Below are 16,840 nucleotides of genomic sequence, written 5' to 3' on the forward strand. Positions count from 1 at the left end.
CTTGCGGGGCAAGGGAGACCGTCTCGGTTTCTCTCCTCTTTGCGGCTCTGTCCAATGGTATTCTCGAGTTCTCGCATCCCGAGGCCAATCAATCGAACGTGAGCCTGTTGCTGCTCACCGTGAGGTATGGATTGTACCCAAAAATACGGAAATCTGGCCCCCAGGAACCTTGCGCGGAGGAGACAAGACAGGCACACATGTACGCTAGTCTCTGGCGGCAGAAATGTCAATCAAGTGTGCCAAGATTTGATGTGAGAAGGGGCGGCCGCGATGTAACGCCAGCGTCGACGTGTGCAGACTGCAGAAGGCAGATCCAAACGCACATCCCTCCTCCTCTTCGTCCTCCTCCATCCTCATTCAACCCGCAAAAGATGCGAGGCACGGCGGTGGCGCTAGCAGTCTAGGCATGCTTAGCCGTCCGCTAGTCGCTTGCTGCAAGAAACCCTCCCTTTTTCGAGATCTCGACTAGCAGCCTAGCGCAGATCCAGAAAAGGGAACGCCCTAATATTCTTGGCGATTGCGGCTCAAGGCGTGACACCGTGTATCGGGTTGAAGATATCTCGTTATTCAACATCGATCCAACAGGCATTGGAGCATATTCAGTGCTCGTAAAGAGAAACGGGGGTCTGGCGTTAAGGGTCTTGGCCGAAAGATGCGCCAAAAGGGGGGTCTCATGTGTCTGTGGTCTTTTCCGCCGAAGGTGAGGCGAAAGTCAAGTCAGGCCAAAGTTGTTAGTCCTCGCTTTCAACAGCCAGAGGAGCCCATCTTCCCTGCCCGCCCGTCGTCATCTCGTCGTCGGACCAAACCGCGATTGGGCTTGTTCTCCCTCGTCTTGACTGATCCAGGAACTGGGGCGAATGGGATGCCGTCGCGGTGCGTGGTCCGTTGTCGTCCGGAAAACTCTGTGTGTGTGTGTGTGTCATCCCCTCTTTGCGAAATGTCCGTCACCTTTCACGTTCGTGTGTGTCTTTGCCTTTCCGACTTCGCTGCCGCTTCGGCAAATTAATTGTGAAGTGGAATGAAAATCTCATAGCAGCTGAAGCGCGTCGTCGGCGAAAAAGGAGCCAAGAATGGACCCAGATCTGCCTTATTCCAGACATGTCCTGCAGATACTGATGCCCGTGATCGACGTCCCCGCAGTGTTTCCTCTTGGCCCTCCTTCATCTTTCTCTGGTCGAATGCAACAGGAAACCCCCCCTTTCGTTCGAGGTCAGATCATATGAGGGACAAACTCCGTTCGAGACGACAAACCACAAGACAGACAGACACAGATAGAGACGGCCCCTCTTGGCATCCATTACTAAGGTGACTCTCTCGAGACGCTGAGGAACAATTCAAACCGTTTGGGCCGGGACCGTTGAACAAGGGGGCTTGGTTGGTGTATTTCCATAAGGCGATACCAAGACAAGACGTGTGTCAAGTGGGTAACGAGAGCGAGGGTTCGAGTCGCGCGCTGGTCCCCTTGACCCCGGCCTGGTTGTTGCATGCTGCAGGGACTCATGGATGAAATTTGCCGGGGAGGAATTAACACGGGAGTTTTCAAGGGGAAAAAAAACCTGGACCCTTGTTCAGCCCGCCGGAGAATTTCATAGAACAATGTATTTTTACACCGCGGACTACCTGGTTGGAAGGAAAAAAAAAACGATTGCCCTTTTTCAAGCCAGAAGGGGAATGCGTCAGAAACACACACTTGACAACCAAGATGAACCGGGTTCATGGGGTTACCGATGCAAGCAAATGCGAGTAAACTGAACCGTCGACACTTGACATTTCAGGCGTGAAATCTCGACGCCGTAAGCGCCCGGCCTGACCTTGTATGCGTAGGAAGTTTCCATACAATAGGCATGTAGGCGGCGGTAATTCCCCACTCACAACAACAATATTCCCCAAACTTCGACGACGCACACGAACAAGAGTTCGCATCGCGAGAGTTCCGACGGCCGACATGTCTTAGTGCGAAATTCTAATTCCTTCCTTCACTTCGTTAGGCGGTGCAAGTTTGCGTGTTCATCCACGTCACGCGCTCGGCGGTCGGCGTGTTAGCGCCGAGGTGTAAAGCAGACTGGACACCGGTTCCATGGATTGAGGCTGATGGCGTGCGTTTCCCGGTTCCCTCATCATCAGTGCCCGTAATTCACATTCGGATGTGCTTCCCGAACGTGGTTGAACGCGGCTTGACATACGCTTCCGCGCTAATGTATGCTTGGAAAAAGGCTTGAAAGTCTGGAGAAGAACTCCAGCATCCTTTCCTCCACAAGGCGCCTGATCCGGTTCGCTACAATTTGTCGTCTTCGACTCAGGCGGCATCTCCGCATGCTTTTTCTCGCATGCTTTTTCTCTCGTGAAGGATGGTTCCTGTGCGCTGTCATGTTCTTCTCTTCCAACTAGCGGACGAACCGCACCCGCACCACACGCAGTCGATACTTTGGGCACTCGTAATCTGGGCGGTCATTGACTCCGAGTAAAATCTCTTCGCTACATACACTCTAATATCGTGCATTAGCCAAATACCTCAATCATGAAGTGGTACTCGATCTTGCTCCCGTCGTGCCGCCCCCGCACCGTGAGCTGCCGGCACTTGTCCGCCAGGATCTCCCCGACAACAGGCGCTCCGCAGTAGAACACGCCGACCTTCATCTCCTCGTCCTCTTCATCGTCGTCGTCGTCGTCGTCCACGACGCCGCTGCCTCGATCCCCGTCGCCATTGGCCCGGGCATTGCCGCGCGCAACGTCGTCGTCGTCGTCGTGGCCCTCGTTTGTGCCGTTTCGCCCGTTTCCGACGCCATCAATGCTGCTATTCTTCTCTCTGACGTCCGTTCCCGCGTTTGAGCCCATTCCTGCCCCTCCTCCCCCTCCACCAGGGCGGTTCCCGCCAAGCCTGTCAGACTTCTGGCTGACGTTTGTGGCACGTCGTCCGCCGCCGCCCACATTGCGGTTTAGCCTCTTGCTAGCCCGGAATTTCCGCATGTCGTCGTAGTGGCGGTCCAGGATGGCGTCGAAGTCCGGGCGGCCAAAGTGTGTCGGGTTGAGCAGGCCCGTCAGGGGCGACTCGGGGTGCTGGTCGGTGCGGTGCATCTCGAGCAGCCAGCGGTAGACGTGGGTGACGATGTCTCTCCTCTTCTGGGTGACGTGCGTCGCGATGCGGATGTCGAGGTGCTGGGAGGCGCCCTCGTTGGCGCGGTGCCAGTCCTGGCTGCGGGAGACGGCGTTGAGGAGGTCGGCGATCCAGAGGAGGTAGTTCCTGTCGCGGACGGTCCAGTGGAAGTCGACGCGGCGGTAGTCGGGCGCGAAGGCGTGGGATTCCGAGGGGTGCGGCGGCTTCGAGGGGTCGTCGGCGTCTGTGGTAGGTTTCTCTGTTTGTCCTTTGGACGTTGCTGTCGCGTCGGAGTCGTGACGGTGTTGGTGGTGACCCGAGTGAGTCGGTCCCCCGTGCTCCTCGTCGTCTCTCGCTTGCAGGTCTGCCAGGATGCCGGAGAAGGGGGTGACGCCAATGCCCGAGCCCACGATGATGGTGTGACTGAAGTCGTAGAACCTCTGCGCCGGCGCGCCGAACGGCCCGTTGATGCCGACCTCGATGCTAGCTTCTCCTGCGTCCCCTCCCAGCTCCCGCAGCTTCTTAGTCCAGTTCCCATCAGTCTTGATGTGCAGTTGGAACTCCCTCCCCTTGCAGATGGAGACCGTGAACGGGTGCCACTGGAACTTGCTTATCCTCGGCACTTGCAGAAACACGTATTGTCCTGCTTGATATTTCCAAATGCGCTCGCTGGGAATGGTGGCTGTTATCTCGACCGTCTCGCCGTCCAGGACCTTGAGAGTTGCTGGGATGCGGTGGAACCCAGTGCCGATACGTACGGAACGCTCGATGAGAATCAGAAGCGTCGGGAAGGCCAGGAAGTAGCCGAACATGGGCCACTGCAACAGCGCTGCCGTACCATGGGCCATCATGAGCCCGATGATGGGGTACATCAGCAGGTGAGAAAGCTGGAAAACCTCGTAGTTCCATTTCCGTACTTGAGGAAGACTGCACAGGGCTAAGGTATAAAACAGTCCCAGCGCCGTGATGCCCGTGAAGCCCGGGAGGGAGCGGACGTACTCGATGTACGGCCGGGGAACCATATCCGGGCCAAGCACCTCCGCCACGCGATCCTGGTTCTGGGGCCGGCTGCCGTGATAAAAGGAGCCCGTCAGGTGGCCAATGGCATGCAGTGTCGCGAGAAGCAGTGCGGCGATGGAGATCCTGATGTGGAAAGCCTGACTGAGGTCCCAGTTGATGAAGCGCGAGACGTAGTACGATCTACGCAGGAAGGTCGAGAAGTACCGCGACATGCTGAGGATGAGGAAGAAGAAGGTCGGGTACAGCATCCCCGCGCACGTCTTGGCCATGACTACGCCCCAGCCGAACGCGGCGCGGTACTGCGGCGTCGTCACGTACTTGACGCACTGCCAGATGCCGAAGGCCAGCATGAAGCCCGCGACCAGGCCCAAGAAGGCGATCTCGGGCCCGTGGACGGCCCAGTACGCCCTCACGCGGCGCCACGGCCTCAGTCGTTTGACGTAGTGCTTCTGGTCGTCCTCGGACGCCTTGTCCTTTTTCAGGGAGGGGATCTTCCACTCGCGGACGCGGTCGGCGAACTCGGCGCGGGGGATGCGGGTCTTCCGGGCGTCGGGCTCCGTGGCGTCGGAGCCGGGATGGGGCCCCGGGCCGGAGACCCCCATGATGCTCTGAAGGAACTCATGGCGGAGTCTGTCATCGTAGGAGTCGTGGGACTTCTTGATGACGTGGTGAGACTTCACCTGGGCGGACGGGGCGAGCTCATCGTGCGCGGCGTCGAGTTTCGCCTCGACCTCGGCGTAGTCGATGTAGCCGTCGTCGTTGTGGTCGAGGTCGTCGAGGAAGGAGTTGATTTCGTCTTCGGTGAGGTACTGGACGCCCTCGGCAGGGTCTGTGACGGGGTGATCCATCAAAAAAAAGTGCTGCTCGTCGGGTCGCGTCGTGGGCTGCGGATGCGCACTCTTTCCGCGTTTTGAGGTGTTTGCCGATTCAGTCCTGACGAGAGAACGGGGAGAGGGGCCATTGGGAGTTTTGTACGCCGGCGAGGGTCATACAGCCTTCATTCGACGCGATGCGCTTGGCCTTCTGGGCGGTGATTTCCCGCCTCCGCCGCGCCCCTTATTTCGTGTGCCGGGTCATGGTGTTCTGGTTCGTCCTGCTTGGCCGGGCCGCGTTGTGTACGTCAGCTGGGAGTAGCCAAGCCTCTTGGTGGTTTGAAGCGAGCGGTCGGTCGATACCAAGACCCTTTGGGCTCACTTCGGGGTGAGATCATGGTCCATTCTGGGACGGTCTTGGGTGGCCTTTTGAGCAACGCACGGGAGGATGCACGCAGCCCTCTGCGCTGCGCTGGCACGGCCTGGAGCGCAAACCTTATCGGGGTCGTGCTCCTCTGCGTTGGTATTACAGGTTTTTCCAAGAATGCCACGCGAAATGGGTCGTCTTGGCTTTTTCTTGGTGTTCGGATTGATGGCGCCGTCGTTGGCACGTTGCTGTTCCTGTCAGATTGGAATTTTCTGATTGGTCTGATAAGAAGGTTCAGGGCGACCCGACTTGGCGGTGCGATTGATTGAATAATGACGTAACTTCTGTTCTATTGCGATGGGAAAGGCAGCAAGAAGCACCAATGATTTGGATTTCGGACTCAAGACAGAAAGCAGCCATTTCGACCTCGAGAATCTCAGGAATTCTGCGCGATATCGCAGCGTCCGAAGATGAGATGATCAAGGCCCCACAGCGTCGGCGGTGACAGAAGCCCAGGACGCCGGGCTCCCCCGCCCAGTGGCCCGGCAGGCGCCGGTCGTCAGCGGCCCCAGCGCCAGCTCCGTTCCTCCGTCATGATTTCCGAGGACGAGTCGGGCGTCGGCATTATTCACATCGGGGACCAAAAGTCAGGTGTGGCCCATCCCAGTTCGAGATCCAGGACACCTATAACAATAACCTGTCGTCAGCATCAAACGGTACCTAGGACTTTGCGTGGAAAGCTGACGACCAAGGTACACCCGTACTGGTCCAAAGGGGCCAGAATCTCACGTCCATCTCCCGTGGCTTACATCCTTCACCCGTTTCTATTTTTGCACAGCCGGCTACTATGCTGCCTAGTGTCCCGCAGGACTTTGCAAAGCCTGACGAAACTTGAGCTCCAAGCTCTCGCAGCTCTCGGCTCGGCTCGCCAAGAGCGGCGAATACCACCGCATCGCGATCGCCGGCGTACAGAAGCCCAGACGCGTGTGAAGTGTGAAGTGCATGTACGAATATCCCGTAGACGATCGAAAGGTGTTACATGTCTTGATTAATTCGACTACTTACTCGCCTTGTCGTCCTACGAACCCAAGTCCTACGTCCCTCGAAACCAACAGCTGAAGGACGCGCACAGGGATCTCCGCATCGCGACCCGGCGCCCTGCGACGCTCTCCCGATATCGAAAACGGGTCTCCCGCCCCTCCTTGAGAGACCGTCCTTCTTAAAAGAACACCGTACTCCCCAACTTGTTAGTCTGAATTGCAATTTATCAAAGTCTGGGCTCTTCTCAAGCACTCTCGTCTCTCTTCTCAAATTCTACTAAGAAATATAAATCGGCAAAGCATCAGGCAACTGCCGCTCCCAACCCCACTTTAGTTCTCCAGGCAGGAGGTACTTCAGGGACCCCGCCAAGACACTGGACCCGGGACCGTACCACCGCCTCACCAACACCGCCCGCCTTCTTACCCCGCCATCAGCCGTTCCACGAGAGCCAGATAGAGTGAGAGAGAGCCTCACCGACGCCCGACCTGTCCTCAGCTCACCACCCAACGAACTTCACATCCTCCTCTCCCATTTCACCTCTCCATCCCGCCCGATCTAAATCCCCGGCTTCTCCTCCCAAATCACCAGCCGACATATTCTCCCCCTCCCCTCAACCCCAGACATCACACAAAATGTCAACCCAAACCAAGGACCGCATAACCTGCCACGTCCTCGACACCTCAGCCGGCCGCCCCGCCCGCGGCGTCCGCGTCCAGCTCTCCACCACCACCTCCTCCTCGCCCTCGGCCCCGGGCCAGCCGGGAATCCAAAAGACCTTCGAGTCCCTCACCGACGACGACGGCCGCGTCAAGGCCTGGCTGCCCTACTCCTCCGAGGACACCGCCGGCGAGGTCCCCGTCTACACCCTCGAGGACGTCCTCGGCGAGATCACCGGCCCCTCGCGCTGGACCCTCCGCTTCGACACCGCCGCCTACTTCGGCGGCGACGACAAGACGTTCTTCCCCGAGGCCGTCGTCGTGTTTACCGTCCAGGAGGGCCAGCATTATCACGTGCCGCTGCTGTTGAGTCCCTACAGCTACACGACCTACCGGGGTAGCTGAGCGCGATCGTGGGTGATTTGGATGGGTGTGGGTTTTGATGCATGAAAGCACTTGGCAAGCGGAACAGTGAGGTACAATATGACGACGCTCAGGAGTCGAGGCAGAGAGAAAAGCATGATATCCAAAGTGCAAGGAACTTGCAACTAACGATAGAATTACTATGATTTGCTGGTTAACGATAGTTCTCGTCCACCGTTGTTCCTAGGTTGTTCTCCCTCGACGGGATCTGTTTCCCTGCCAGCAGGGCGGGCTTCGCCAGTGACAAAAGAAAATACGAGGATGAAGTTCCTCAGGACCATTTTGAAATTGCCCGCCCTTCATGTACGCCGTTCCCGTGGTTTCCCAAAAAGTCCCATACCGCCTGTGTCCCCAACCCAAAACCAAATGAAAACTCCTCGCTTGCGCTGTAATGTTGGTTTTACAATTTTCGGCCGTTTCATCGTTTGCGGATCGTCGTGAAGTGACTGAACCGCTTTGTATCGTCATCTTTCGGGTCGACGTTGCTGATAGATCTCGATACTGGCGCTTCGGCGGCGTCGTCCTACTTCCTCCAGCCGAGCTTCTTGAAGATGCTGTTCTTGCGACCTTGCTCCGACGTGACTGGTGACAAATCGCCGCTGTGGGAGAGGATGCTTTCGGCTCCGTCCTTGCTGATTCGACCGGTCGGCAAGCTCGCTTGGCTGGTGTTGGAGTGGATGTCGTGGTCGAGAACGGCAGTTGATCCGGCTTCGCTGGCGAGTTCGCTGTACATGGCGGCCATTTGTGGGGTGATGACGCCGTGACTGATGGTTCGCTTGTGCTTTTGCAGGAATGAACGACGTGTCCTGGCCATCACTTTGTTGGAGTTGATATCATCCTGCGAGATGACGGCGTTTGGTGACAGGTTGGCGTCGGGGTGTGGCAGGGTAGTGTTACGTTCTATGGTTGTTAGTACGAATGCAAGAGTGTTGGAGGGATCAAAGTAAATGCTTACCGCCATTGAAGGGCTCTGGAAAGCCCGTGTTGCGAAGGCTGTTCTGGCTCTTCGTGCTCTTGGTGGATGGGCTTCTTGGTGAGTTCGCCATGGTGTCAGGCTCTGCGGTGATGCGATCTTAGTTTCTGTGGGGAGCCGATCGACGATAAAATAGTGCGGAAGTAGATAGAGACGGTCGCAGAGAAGGTCTGGTGGCTGATATTCAATGGAATAATAGCGGCGTGGGGAAGTAGAGTAGATAAAGACTGGGGAACGTAGGAGAGACTGCTCTCTGTTCAGGAATAGGCGGCAAAAGGTGTTCAGGAACGAAAATGGGATATCCAAGAGACAAAGGCGGAAATAAAGACCAGACTGGACCGAGTTCAGGCGAGACGCCGACCGTCCGACGGGACTTTCTTTCTCGTGGGTTTATTTGGATTTGCCGTTTGATCCTTTAGCGTCTTGGACAATTACGAATCCCCTCCCGAACAGGTGAGGCCAGTTAATGAGACCGGCAGGCCCAGGAACGAGACGAGAGCAGCAGACGGCGGTAAGCAAATGAGAAGGCGGGATTCCGGGCAGTGATCTCCTCTCTGGCGCCCCAACAGCCGCGGGAATGGGCGGGGGGAGGCGACTATTTAGAGGGGTGCAGACTCAAATGAGCATCTAAGGTGGCTACTGGCCTATGCTTCTCTTCCCTCCCGCTCGCTATGGCTGCATCTGACAACACGTAACGTCCCGCCTCTTGGGCTTTTGCCTGAGAGGTGTGTGGAGGTGTGGTGTGTCTTGTTTCTCAGTTGTTCTCGCTGTGTCGCTGGTCCTCGCTCGGGCTCGGCCTTCCGCTTGCGAACTCGAATTGAGCGCAGCCGCAAGGAATGACTGGCCGCAGCAGCAAGACGCAACAGCGAGACGCAGCAGCAGTGCCAACGAGTGACTGGGGTACGGCAGTGAGAGTGGAAGCGGGGGAACACAAGTGCCCGGGAAACCTGCAAGAATGCCACTGATGCTCCGGCTTAGGTTTCTTTCCGCTGCACAGGACGAGCACTAAACTCGCTCCGTGCTGCGAGAAAAGGGCTTGCTTGAGTCTGGGATGACCTGCATGAGGGACTCGGCCATGCAACGCACATACGGTTGGAGGTCATGACGAGTTGTGTTTGGCAGTGTCATGTTCCGAACTCTGATCGTGCCATCATCATTGGATGGAGACGGGACTGCTGTGCTGTGCCCGTGGGAACTGTCCCAACCGCCCAACAAAAAAAGGCAAAATAACATGACTGGGCTTGAGCTTGCACTTGACAGGGTATGGATGGACGGATGGATGGCTAAGAAGCCTCTTTTCCTTCTAGAAAGCACGGATGGCCCGGCGGCGTGTCCGCAAGGCGTTTCCTCGCAGACGGGCCATCGAGTAACGAGTGGAGGACGCAAGGGTTCCGCGAGAAGACGGAGTGGAAAGATGGAAAGATGGAATCGGGCTGAAATGAGTGACGCAGAATGGAGCTCGGAGGAGAAAGGCAGGAAAAGAGACATGGGGAAACGTGTGGATGATGGAAAATGGCATGGCTTACCTGGAGAGACCGAGGCCATTGGTGCGAAGCGGTGCCGATATTCCGGGACTGGGCGTCAGAGGTGGTCCACCAAGGACTTGGTCCTGATGGTCTTGGAAGGCGGTAAGACGGCGGAGAGTCTGGGCAGAGGCGGCGGGGAGGCAGCAGACGGAGAGGAGCTGCCGAGACGACGCTGGGTGCTGACACGGGCTCGTACACCGAAGAACGTAGGGTAGGGTATCCGCCCAAGGATATCCAAAAGAAAAGACTCGACAGGTGTTCCGCGGGCGAGTGGCAGAACCAGAATGACGAAAAGCTCGATGAGAAGGGTCCTGGGCGTTTCTCCACTGAACAAGCGCGCGGTAGGGAATGGGCTGTTTTGTTTTGTGGACGAGCCGACTCTTGGGCGTAAGGTCGTGTAAGAAGCAAAGAAGTCGAAGCTGAAACGGCTTTGCGGGGATCGATGAGGCAGTCGTGTACTGATTCGCGTGGGATGGGCAAGCTCGAGATGTCAGAGGAAAAGACGGAAAGATTCGTGGAGACGGAGAGTTCGTCAGGGCATTTTAGGTTGGGGTCGTTGCTGTTATTCGATGGTGCTTCGTTGCTCGTGGCCAGGTGAGGTATCCGTAGGTGATGATGTGGGCTGTGATAGACGGTTGACGTTGCGTTCGTTATGCCGTAGTGTAAGTGGAGGTGAATGATGACATTCGGGTGGACAAAGGCCGCAAACACGGGAAGGCGGCAACCCGGTTCGTTTATATCATGAAGGCACTAAAAGCCGGCTTCGAGGAAGCAAAGCTGCGGGATACCTGCGTTGATCACCGGGTAGCATCATGGTTCCTAGGCTTAGGTTGGGGCCTGCCAGGTCAACCCGGACGGTCGGTCATATCCGTCTGTGGCTGGCAGAAAAGGTACTTTTCCCAAAGGGGGCGAAGACGCATCACCGTGCGGTACCTTTTCTTAGTCGCGCCTCTCTATCCTGCTCTCCATCTTAAAATGAATAGTCAGGCAGTTGGAACTTATTAGACTACTGTCTAAGCATCGGACTGCGATATGGCAGGTGGTCGGCAAGTGTCCGTGACAGCGCGGACCTGGTGTCTCCAGCCCCTCATCCTCATCCGAGTTCAGGTTTTTCTCCATCGTACAGATACACTTCCAACGGAACGGCAGCAACAGCAACAAAACTCACCTCTGACTGGCCCAGTAATGTGCTACTGCTGGCGTTAGGGAGTCACTACTCATGTCCCTCAGAAACCTGCCCAAAGAGAGTAACGATTCTCGCCCTTCCCACCGAGCAGCACGCAACCCCCAACATTGTCAACTACCCCAGACCTCGCCAGTCACTAATGGTTTAGCGAGCAAGCGAGAACACCAGCCGTCCATCGTCACCTCGCTTTAGCCTTTAGCGTTCCGGTGATCACAGCGATGCCTATCAAACGATGCCTGGGTACCGCAGCGCTGCGAGATGGTGCTGGCAGTGTCTCGGTGCCCGACTTCTGACTGGCCCGGTGTGGCAACTCTGGGTGTCGCAGCAGACCACGACACGACACGACACACCGACTTACCGACGACCAAAGCTGACGACAGACCAAGTTTTCTGGCATCTTCAGTCCCTGTGCCCCCATCGTCCACGTTGACTGGCTCACTGCTATTCACCCCTAGCTCATTCTTTTCCCCAACGTGCAGTCCAAGGTAGCAATCACGGGGTATCCGCATTACCTAAAGTCAACTATGCTTCTTCTGTTCATCGTTCTAACCCGATAACGTCCCCGATCTGGACTAGAGCGATGAGCCTCTAATTCAAAAAGGGCTGTACGGCGAGCTTGTTCTGGCAAAGACATCCTTCGTAAATGAAGCAAAATGCTACGACACTCAACCTGAAGAACGACCCGCGGGCCCGAGAGCCCCTAAAGGCCCACTAAGCCCTCTGCGCCTGCTTCAACCAGCTGGACAGGGACGCCTCTGAGCCTCCCTGGCCCCTGACACCTAAGGTAGCTCCCCTGCCTCATTCAGCAATCGGCACCAGGGCAACCTTCAGTCCCGGGCCGGAAAAGGGAACTGACGGGCGGCTCATCGCAGGACCCTGACGGACTGACCTCATGAAGAGATGCTGTCTCTCATTGGCCGTGAGAGCTTCACGCCACACCAAAGTGGGCACGAGAAATCAGGACAGATGTCCCATTGGCCACTCCAATGACACAGGCCCATACCAGCCACAACACGCGCGTTACGCGGCCTCCGTGAATCTTTCCATCATTCTCCCCTCCACGACCATCAATCATTGGAGGGCGCGGGGTCCGATTCATCACGAACGGCTACAATTGGACAACCTCCTCCGCTGCGGGTACCGCCACAGACCTCGCTGAATCTTGATGGATCTCCGCTGCCGCCCCACCCCGGCCCATATGACGCCGTGCGGCGAACCCGACCCGGCCCAATCCACTCCCGTCTCGCTTTTCCTCTTTTTCTTCGCTGGACGTCGGTATCGTAATTCCGATTGAAGAAACCTGTGTGAAAACGGCAGAAAAAAGCCTGACATGCCAACTTGCGCCCAGAGTTCTAATCCGAACTCCGACTGATGGAATGTTCCTGCAGTCTCAGCACACCACCTGAAGTCATCGGTCGCAGATCACTCCCTCAGATCCTGTCTTCCTACCTAGGTAGGTATCTAAAGACTGCCGCATCTTGGAACGTCCCTACCAAATTACTGGGTTCGACGGAATGCCAGTCCGTTCCCGGCCAGACAAACAGTGCTCACCACAATCGTCTTGTCCATTCCGAGCCACGCCGTCAACGACATGGGAGAATTCAAATTCTCCATATCCAAATAACCTACAGTAGCGTAATCTTAGTCCAGACGCCCTTTTCTGCAGCGTTTTTTTGGAGTCGTGGTCTAGACTTTCGGGACACGGCATCTCTGCGCGCCATGTCCTCGATTCTGCTGCGGTGCTGCTGCAGAAACCAAAGCAACCATCGTAAAATCTGCACCCGTTCCTTAGCCTGCTGAGCTTGACACTGGTAAGGATTGAGAATTGGTGTGTATATTTGGACCATTTGGAATGGGCGTGCGCCCGTCCTGTCGCTAGCTCTCTACCGGCTTCGACATGTGCCGAAATGACATGCTGATGGGATCTGAGCCTTAACGATCCTTCTTTGATGGTCCGCAGTCTATCTGTTTCACTACATTGCTCCCTACGGCACAAGCCGATGTGATCAAGACTTCGGCGATGAGTAAGCGTCATCGTTGATAGCATTTTCCACCCAGCTATTTGCGACCTTGCTCGTGAGGTCGAACAGTTGCTGGGCCATGCCATCCTCCTCACACTCGTCGTTTTCCATGTCGTGCCATTTTTTGAAACACCAGCTGCACACGCCTCGACGCGTTTGTTTGCAGCGTCTTTTCAATCTTCGCGTTGCGTCGCTGGCAATCTCGTGTGTTTCTTCGCAGCTCTTGATCGGACAGGGGAACGAGACGCGACAATACTTGCGATTGTACTGGACTTTTGTTACCCGATCAAGAAATCCTTCCGCATGGATCGGGAGAAGCCATTCCGACACGCAGCATCTCGGTCGGTTGGTGTTGAGATTCATGTCGGACGACATTGACGACAAGAATTTCTGCTGGATGCACTTTGCGCACAAAACATGGCGCCCGTGAATGTGGGTCGAAGGACTGTTTCTAAGATTGCAGCTCGTACAAATCGGCCGTAGAAATTCGGCCGTGATGCGCTGTCTCTCAGTCAATTTCTTGATTTCAACATCTCCTTCTTCGCTGGCCTTTTTGAAAGCGTATCCCTCTCGAGGGAGGCCGGGCGTATTGCGGTTCTTCTCTCCGTTGTGCCTCGAGTCTCTCCTGGCTTCCTCTGCAGCCGCTTCACCTCTCGCCTTTGACTGTTGGGTTCCATTCGCATTCTCTAATTGACTCTGTCGCACGTTATACTCGACCATGTCGGCGATGGTCGTGGCTTCTTCGTCATTTTCATCGATTTCCGGTTCCCAAATGACCTCTTCGCAGACAGACTCGGTATAACTCGTCAATTCATCCAGATAATTATCCAACAGGGCACTCTTGCTCCAACCCTGCTGTTTTCTGGGAAGAATGGGGTTTTGTAACTGTTGAATGGCCTCCCATATCCTCTCAGTATTATCCTTGATGATGGGTATAGCAGATGTCTGGCCGCGGATCGCTTCGGTGTCGGATTTGATGCTCTTAACCAAAGATCTAGAAATCTCAAAATCAGTTGCCACGTCCGTTTTCTGTGTCTTGCTGGGACTCACGCCGTGACCACCTCGACAATAAAACTTAACGACTCCCTCCACGCTTCGAGCCGCGTCTTCAGCCCCTCAACCTTCCTCCTCCCATCTGCAGCCCACCGTAACGACCCAGTCCTCCCCTTATGACGTTGTAACACGACATCGATGTCCGAAATGACGCCTCCGCACCTATTCACCATCGATGCGATCTGCGAGCGAACGGTGGTCGGCAGGGCGTCGCCTTCTCCGTCATTCTTGAGAATTTCGAGCGTGATCTGCAGATCTGTCAACTCGCGCGAGATATCCGTAAGGTCGCTCCTGGCTTCGCGGCAGCCTGTGATGAAAGTCAGGATGGCGCTCCCGGTCTTGCCCGCGGCGCCGATGACCGCGATACAGCTCGCTGCGATGGACAGCGGGTCTGCCATTGCTACGCCGGAGTCATGTTTGCGGATAAACAGACGAGGCTGGCGATTTCTTGGGGGAGGAGATGTAATACGTGGGGGCTTGTGTTGGTGAAGGGTGCCTCACTGCCCCCCATGGCTGACTGACATGCAGAGCGATCCAATGAGGACGTTGGGAATTCATGCCCCCCGGGCTGTGCTGCAAGTGATCACGGGTCTGTCCTGAAATGGATTCGTGGGCTGTAACCCAATTACGGAACTTTTCGAAGACTTGACTGTGCTGGAACTTGATCAAGCTCTTTGTACTATCTTCCGTGGTTCTGAGGTTTAATACCGAAAAGTACTCAAATGCTTGAACCAACCATGTCAGTGTGACTACTAGACTCTCTTCCATCTTCCGCAGTTTGCATTCTGCATTATGTATCCGAAAGAAAGAGGGTATGATGAAAAAGGTTGGATCGTTCGATAGGATGTTCGACTTGATATTTTGCTTCGTGACAACATACTTCTACATAAACCCAACGCCCTCATGCTACAATCTGATGCTTCGTGATGAATGATGCGACCCCAAAGATTCCAGATCCTCGGACATACAGAACACCAAAACCTCTGCTACAATCGGCGCTACTCAAAACACATCGCGAAGCTGGTCAGTTCCGGTCTGGCACATCGAATGCCACGCTCCTCCACACCACGTGCAGATATCTTGTCGACACGCCCGGCATGTCACGCAAGTCGAGTCTCTGCGCACATAGTACTTATACGAGTGGCCGCACCCCGGTAATTGACACTCTAGCACTTGCACGCCCCAGATGCGGTTGAACTCCTCCTTGAACTCCTCGTCGAGTACGTCTGCTACGCAACAGTAAGGCAGAGCGCTACCGTCCGCACAGCAAAGTGGCTCTTGATAAGGGTCAGATATCGAATCCTGGAATTTGCCCGTCGTGCAACTTGTGCAAAGCCAATTTTGGCCGTGCCTAATCGAGCTCATGGCGGATGTTTCTTTCCACTTCTTGCAATCGCTACACTGCTCGAGATCCTGAGTCACTTCCATCGACACTCCTTGGAGTAGCTTCGTAGGAGATTGAGCGAATGAAGCATGCAGCTCAGGACTCTGTCTCCGACTTTTTGAGTCTGAGGCTTCGTTTTGAGCATGAAGAGAGTAAAGTAGCTTTGAGAGTTCAAACGCAGGAAGTTCTGCATTAGAGATGGACCCAGAGACCACCGACTCTGGTCGACTGGTCAACTGAACATCAATGGAAGCCTGCTTGGTCTTCCTGATCTTGTGTTTTGGTGGGAGAGAGTTCAATGGCTCACTCGCAAGCCTATTCTTATTCTCTCCGCTCTGATGAGATATCTTGGTATGTTTCTCGGATGAACTGGTTTTGCTGGGTTGGTTCTTCCTCAGTAGTCGCAATATTTCCTTTAAATCCTCTTGTGTGTGATGCATGCCACCTCTGATGCTCTTCGTGTCATCTTTTAGGCTCGTGGTAATAGCTCTGAATGAATTGTCAGTCAAGACACATTTCACACTCCTCTTTTGTGATACTCACAAGGTGACACTCTGCGACAAAATCTTGAAGCGTTTGTTAGAGTTGGCTAACTCTTTGTGTAGGGCCTTGAACTTCGCCTTGCCACTAATAGCCCACTTCAGCTTCTTCGTCCGGTGTTCTTTCAAAACGACATCGACCCGAGAAAGAAGTTTGCGGCATTTCCCCCCTTCAATTTGGATGTCTTTCCTAAGGTCAGGGGGCAGACAACCTTTGGCAGAATCGTAGTTCAGACGCTGGAAGGTTTTTTGGAGGTATGTCAGCTGGATCTCAATCGCCTTTGAGTCTTCTGCGGCATCGGGATAGCTTCTCATGAAAGACTGAAGAGCTTTCACAGTTGTCACAAGGACGCTGCCAGCGATAGGAATCACAGCCAGCACTATATCCACCACCATTATAGGTTGATGGTCTGTAGCATGGTATTGAGCATGGATATGTTTCCTGACTGGAGAGATTCGACAATCAACCAGGTTTTGGCGTTGGTGGAGTAGAAGAAAGATGTCATGAGAAAGACATATTGTGAGTGGTCTCAGAGGGGGATATAATCATTTAAGCAATAGGGAATTGGTAGCTTTTTGTTCTTAGTGCAGACCTCCTTCAATCAGACCGTGCGATGATAGGTCGAAAGTGTCTGGAACATATATGTATTCATGGGTGCAGGAGACTTCAAAGAGGCGACTGTGGGCCAATGGACGAATGCCAAGACGATATGGTTACCATACTTGGCCACTCGACAGCATTAGC

General features: G+C 55.1%; 2 protein-coding genes across 2 annotated transcripts; one reads left to right on the top strand and one right to left on the bottom strand.

The window, feature by feature from the left end:
* Positions 1-2,499: 2,499 nt before the first annotated feature.
* Positions 2,500-4,962, bottom strand: CkaCkLH20_00278 (uncharacterized protein; the record flags this gene model as incomplete). Its single annotated transcript, XM_038882998.1, has 1 exon — positions 2,500-4,962. One exon carries the CDS (start codon positions 4,960-4,962, stop codon positions 2,500-2,502), a length of 2,463 nt encoding a protein of 820 aa, XP_038751703.1.
* A 2,004-nt stretch (positions 4,963-6,966) lies between these two features.
* Positions 6,967-7,395, top strand: CkaCkLH20_00279 (transthyretin domain protein; the record flags this gene model as incomplete). Its single annotated transcript, XM_038882999.1, has 1 exon — positions 6,967-7,395. The coding sequence occupies one exon, from the start codon at positions 6,967-6,969 to the stop codon at positions 7,393-7,395; it is 429 nt and encodes a 142-aa protein (XP_038751704.1).
* Between the last annotated feature and the right edge of the window lie 9,445 nt (positions 7,396-16,840).

Source organism: Colletotrichum karsti, assembly GCF_011947395.1.
Source record: "Colletotrichum karsti strain CkLH20 chromosome Unknown Scaffold1, whole genome shotgun sequence".
Taxonomy (NCBI): Eukaryota; Fungi; Ascomycota; class Sordariomycetes; order Glomerellales; family Glomerellaceae; genus Colletotrichum; species Colletotrichum karsti.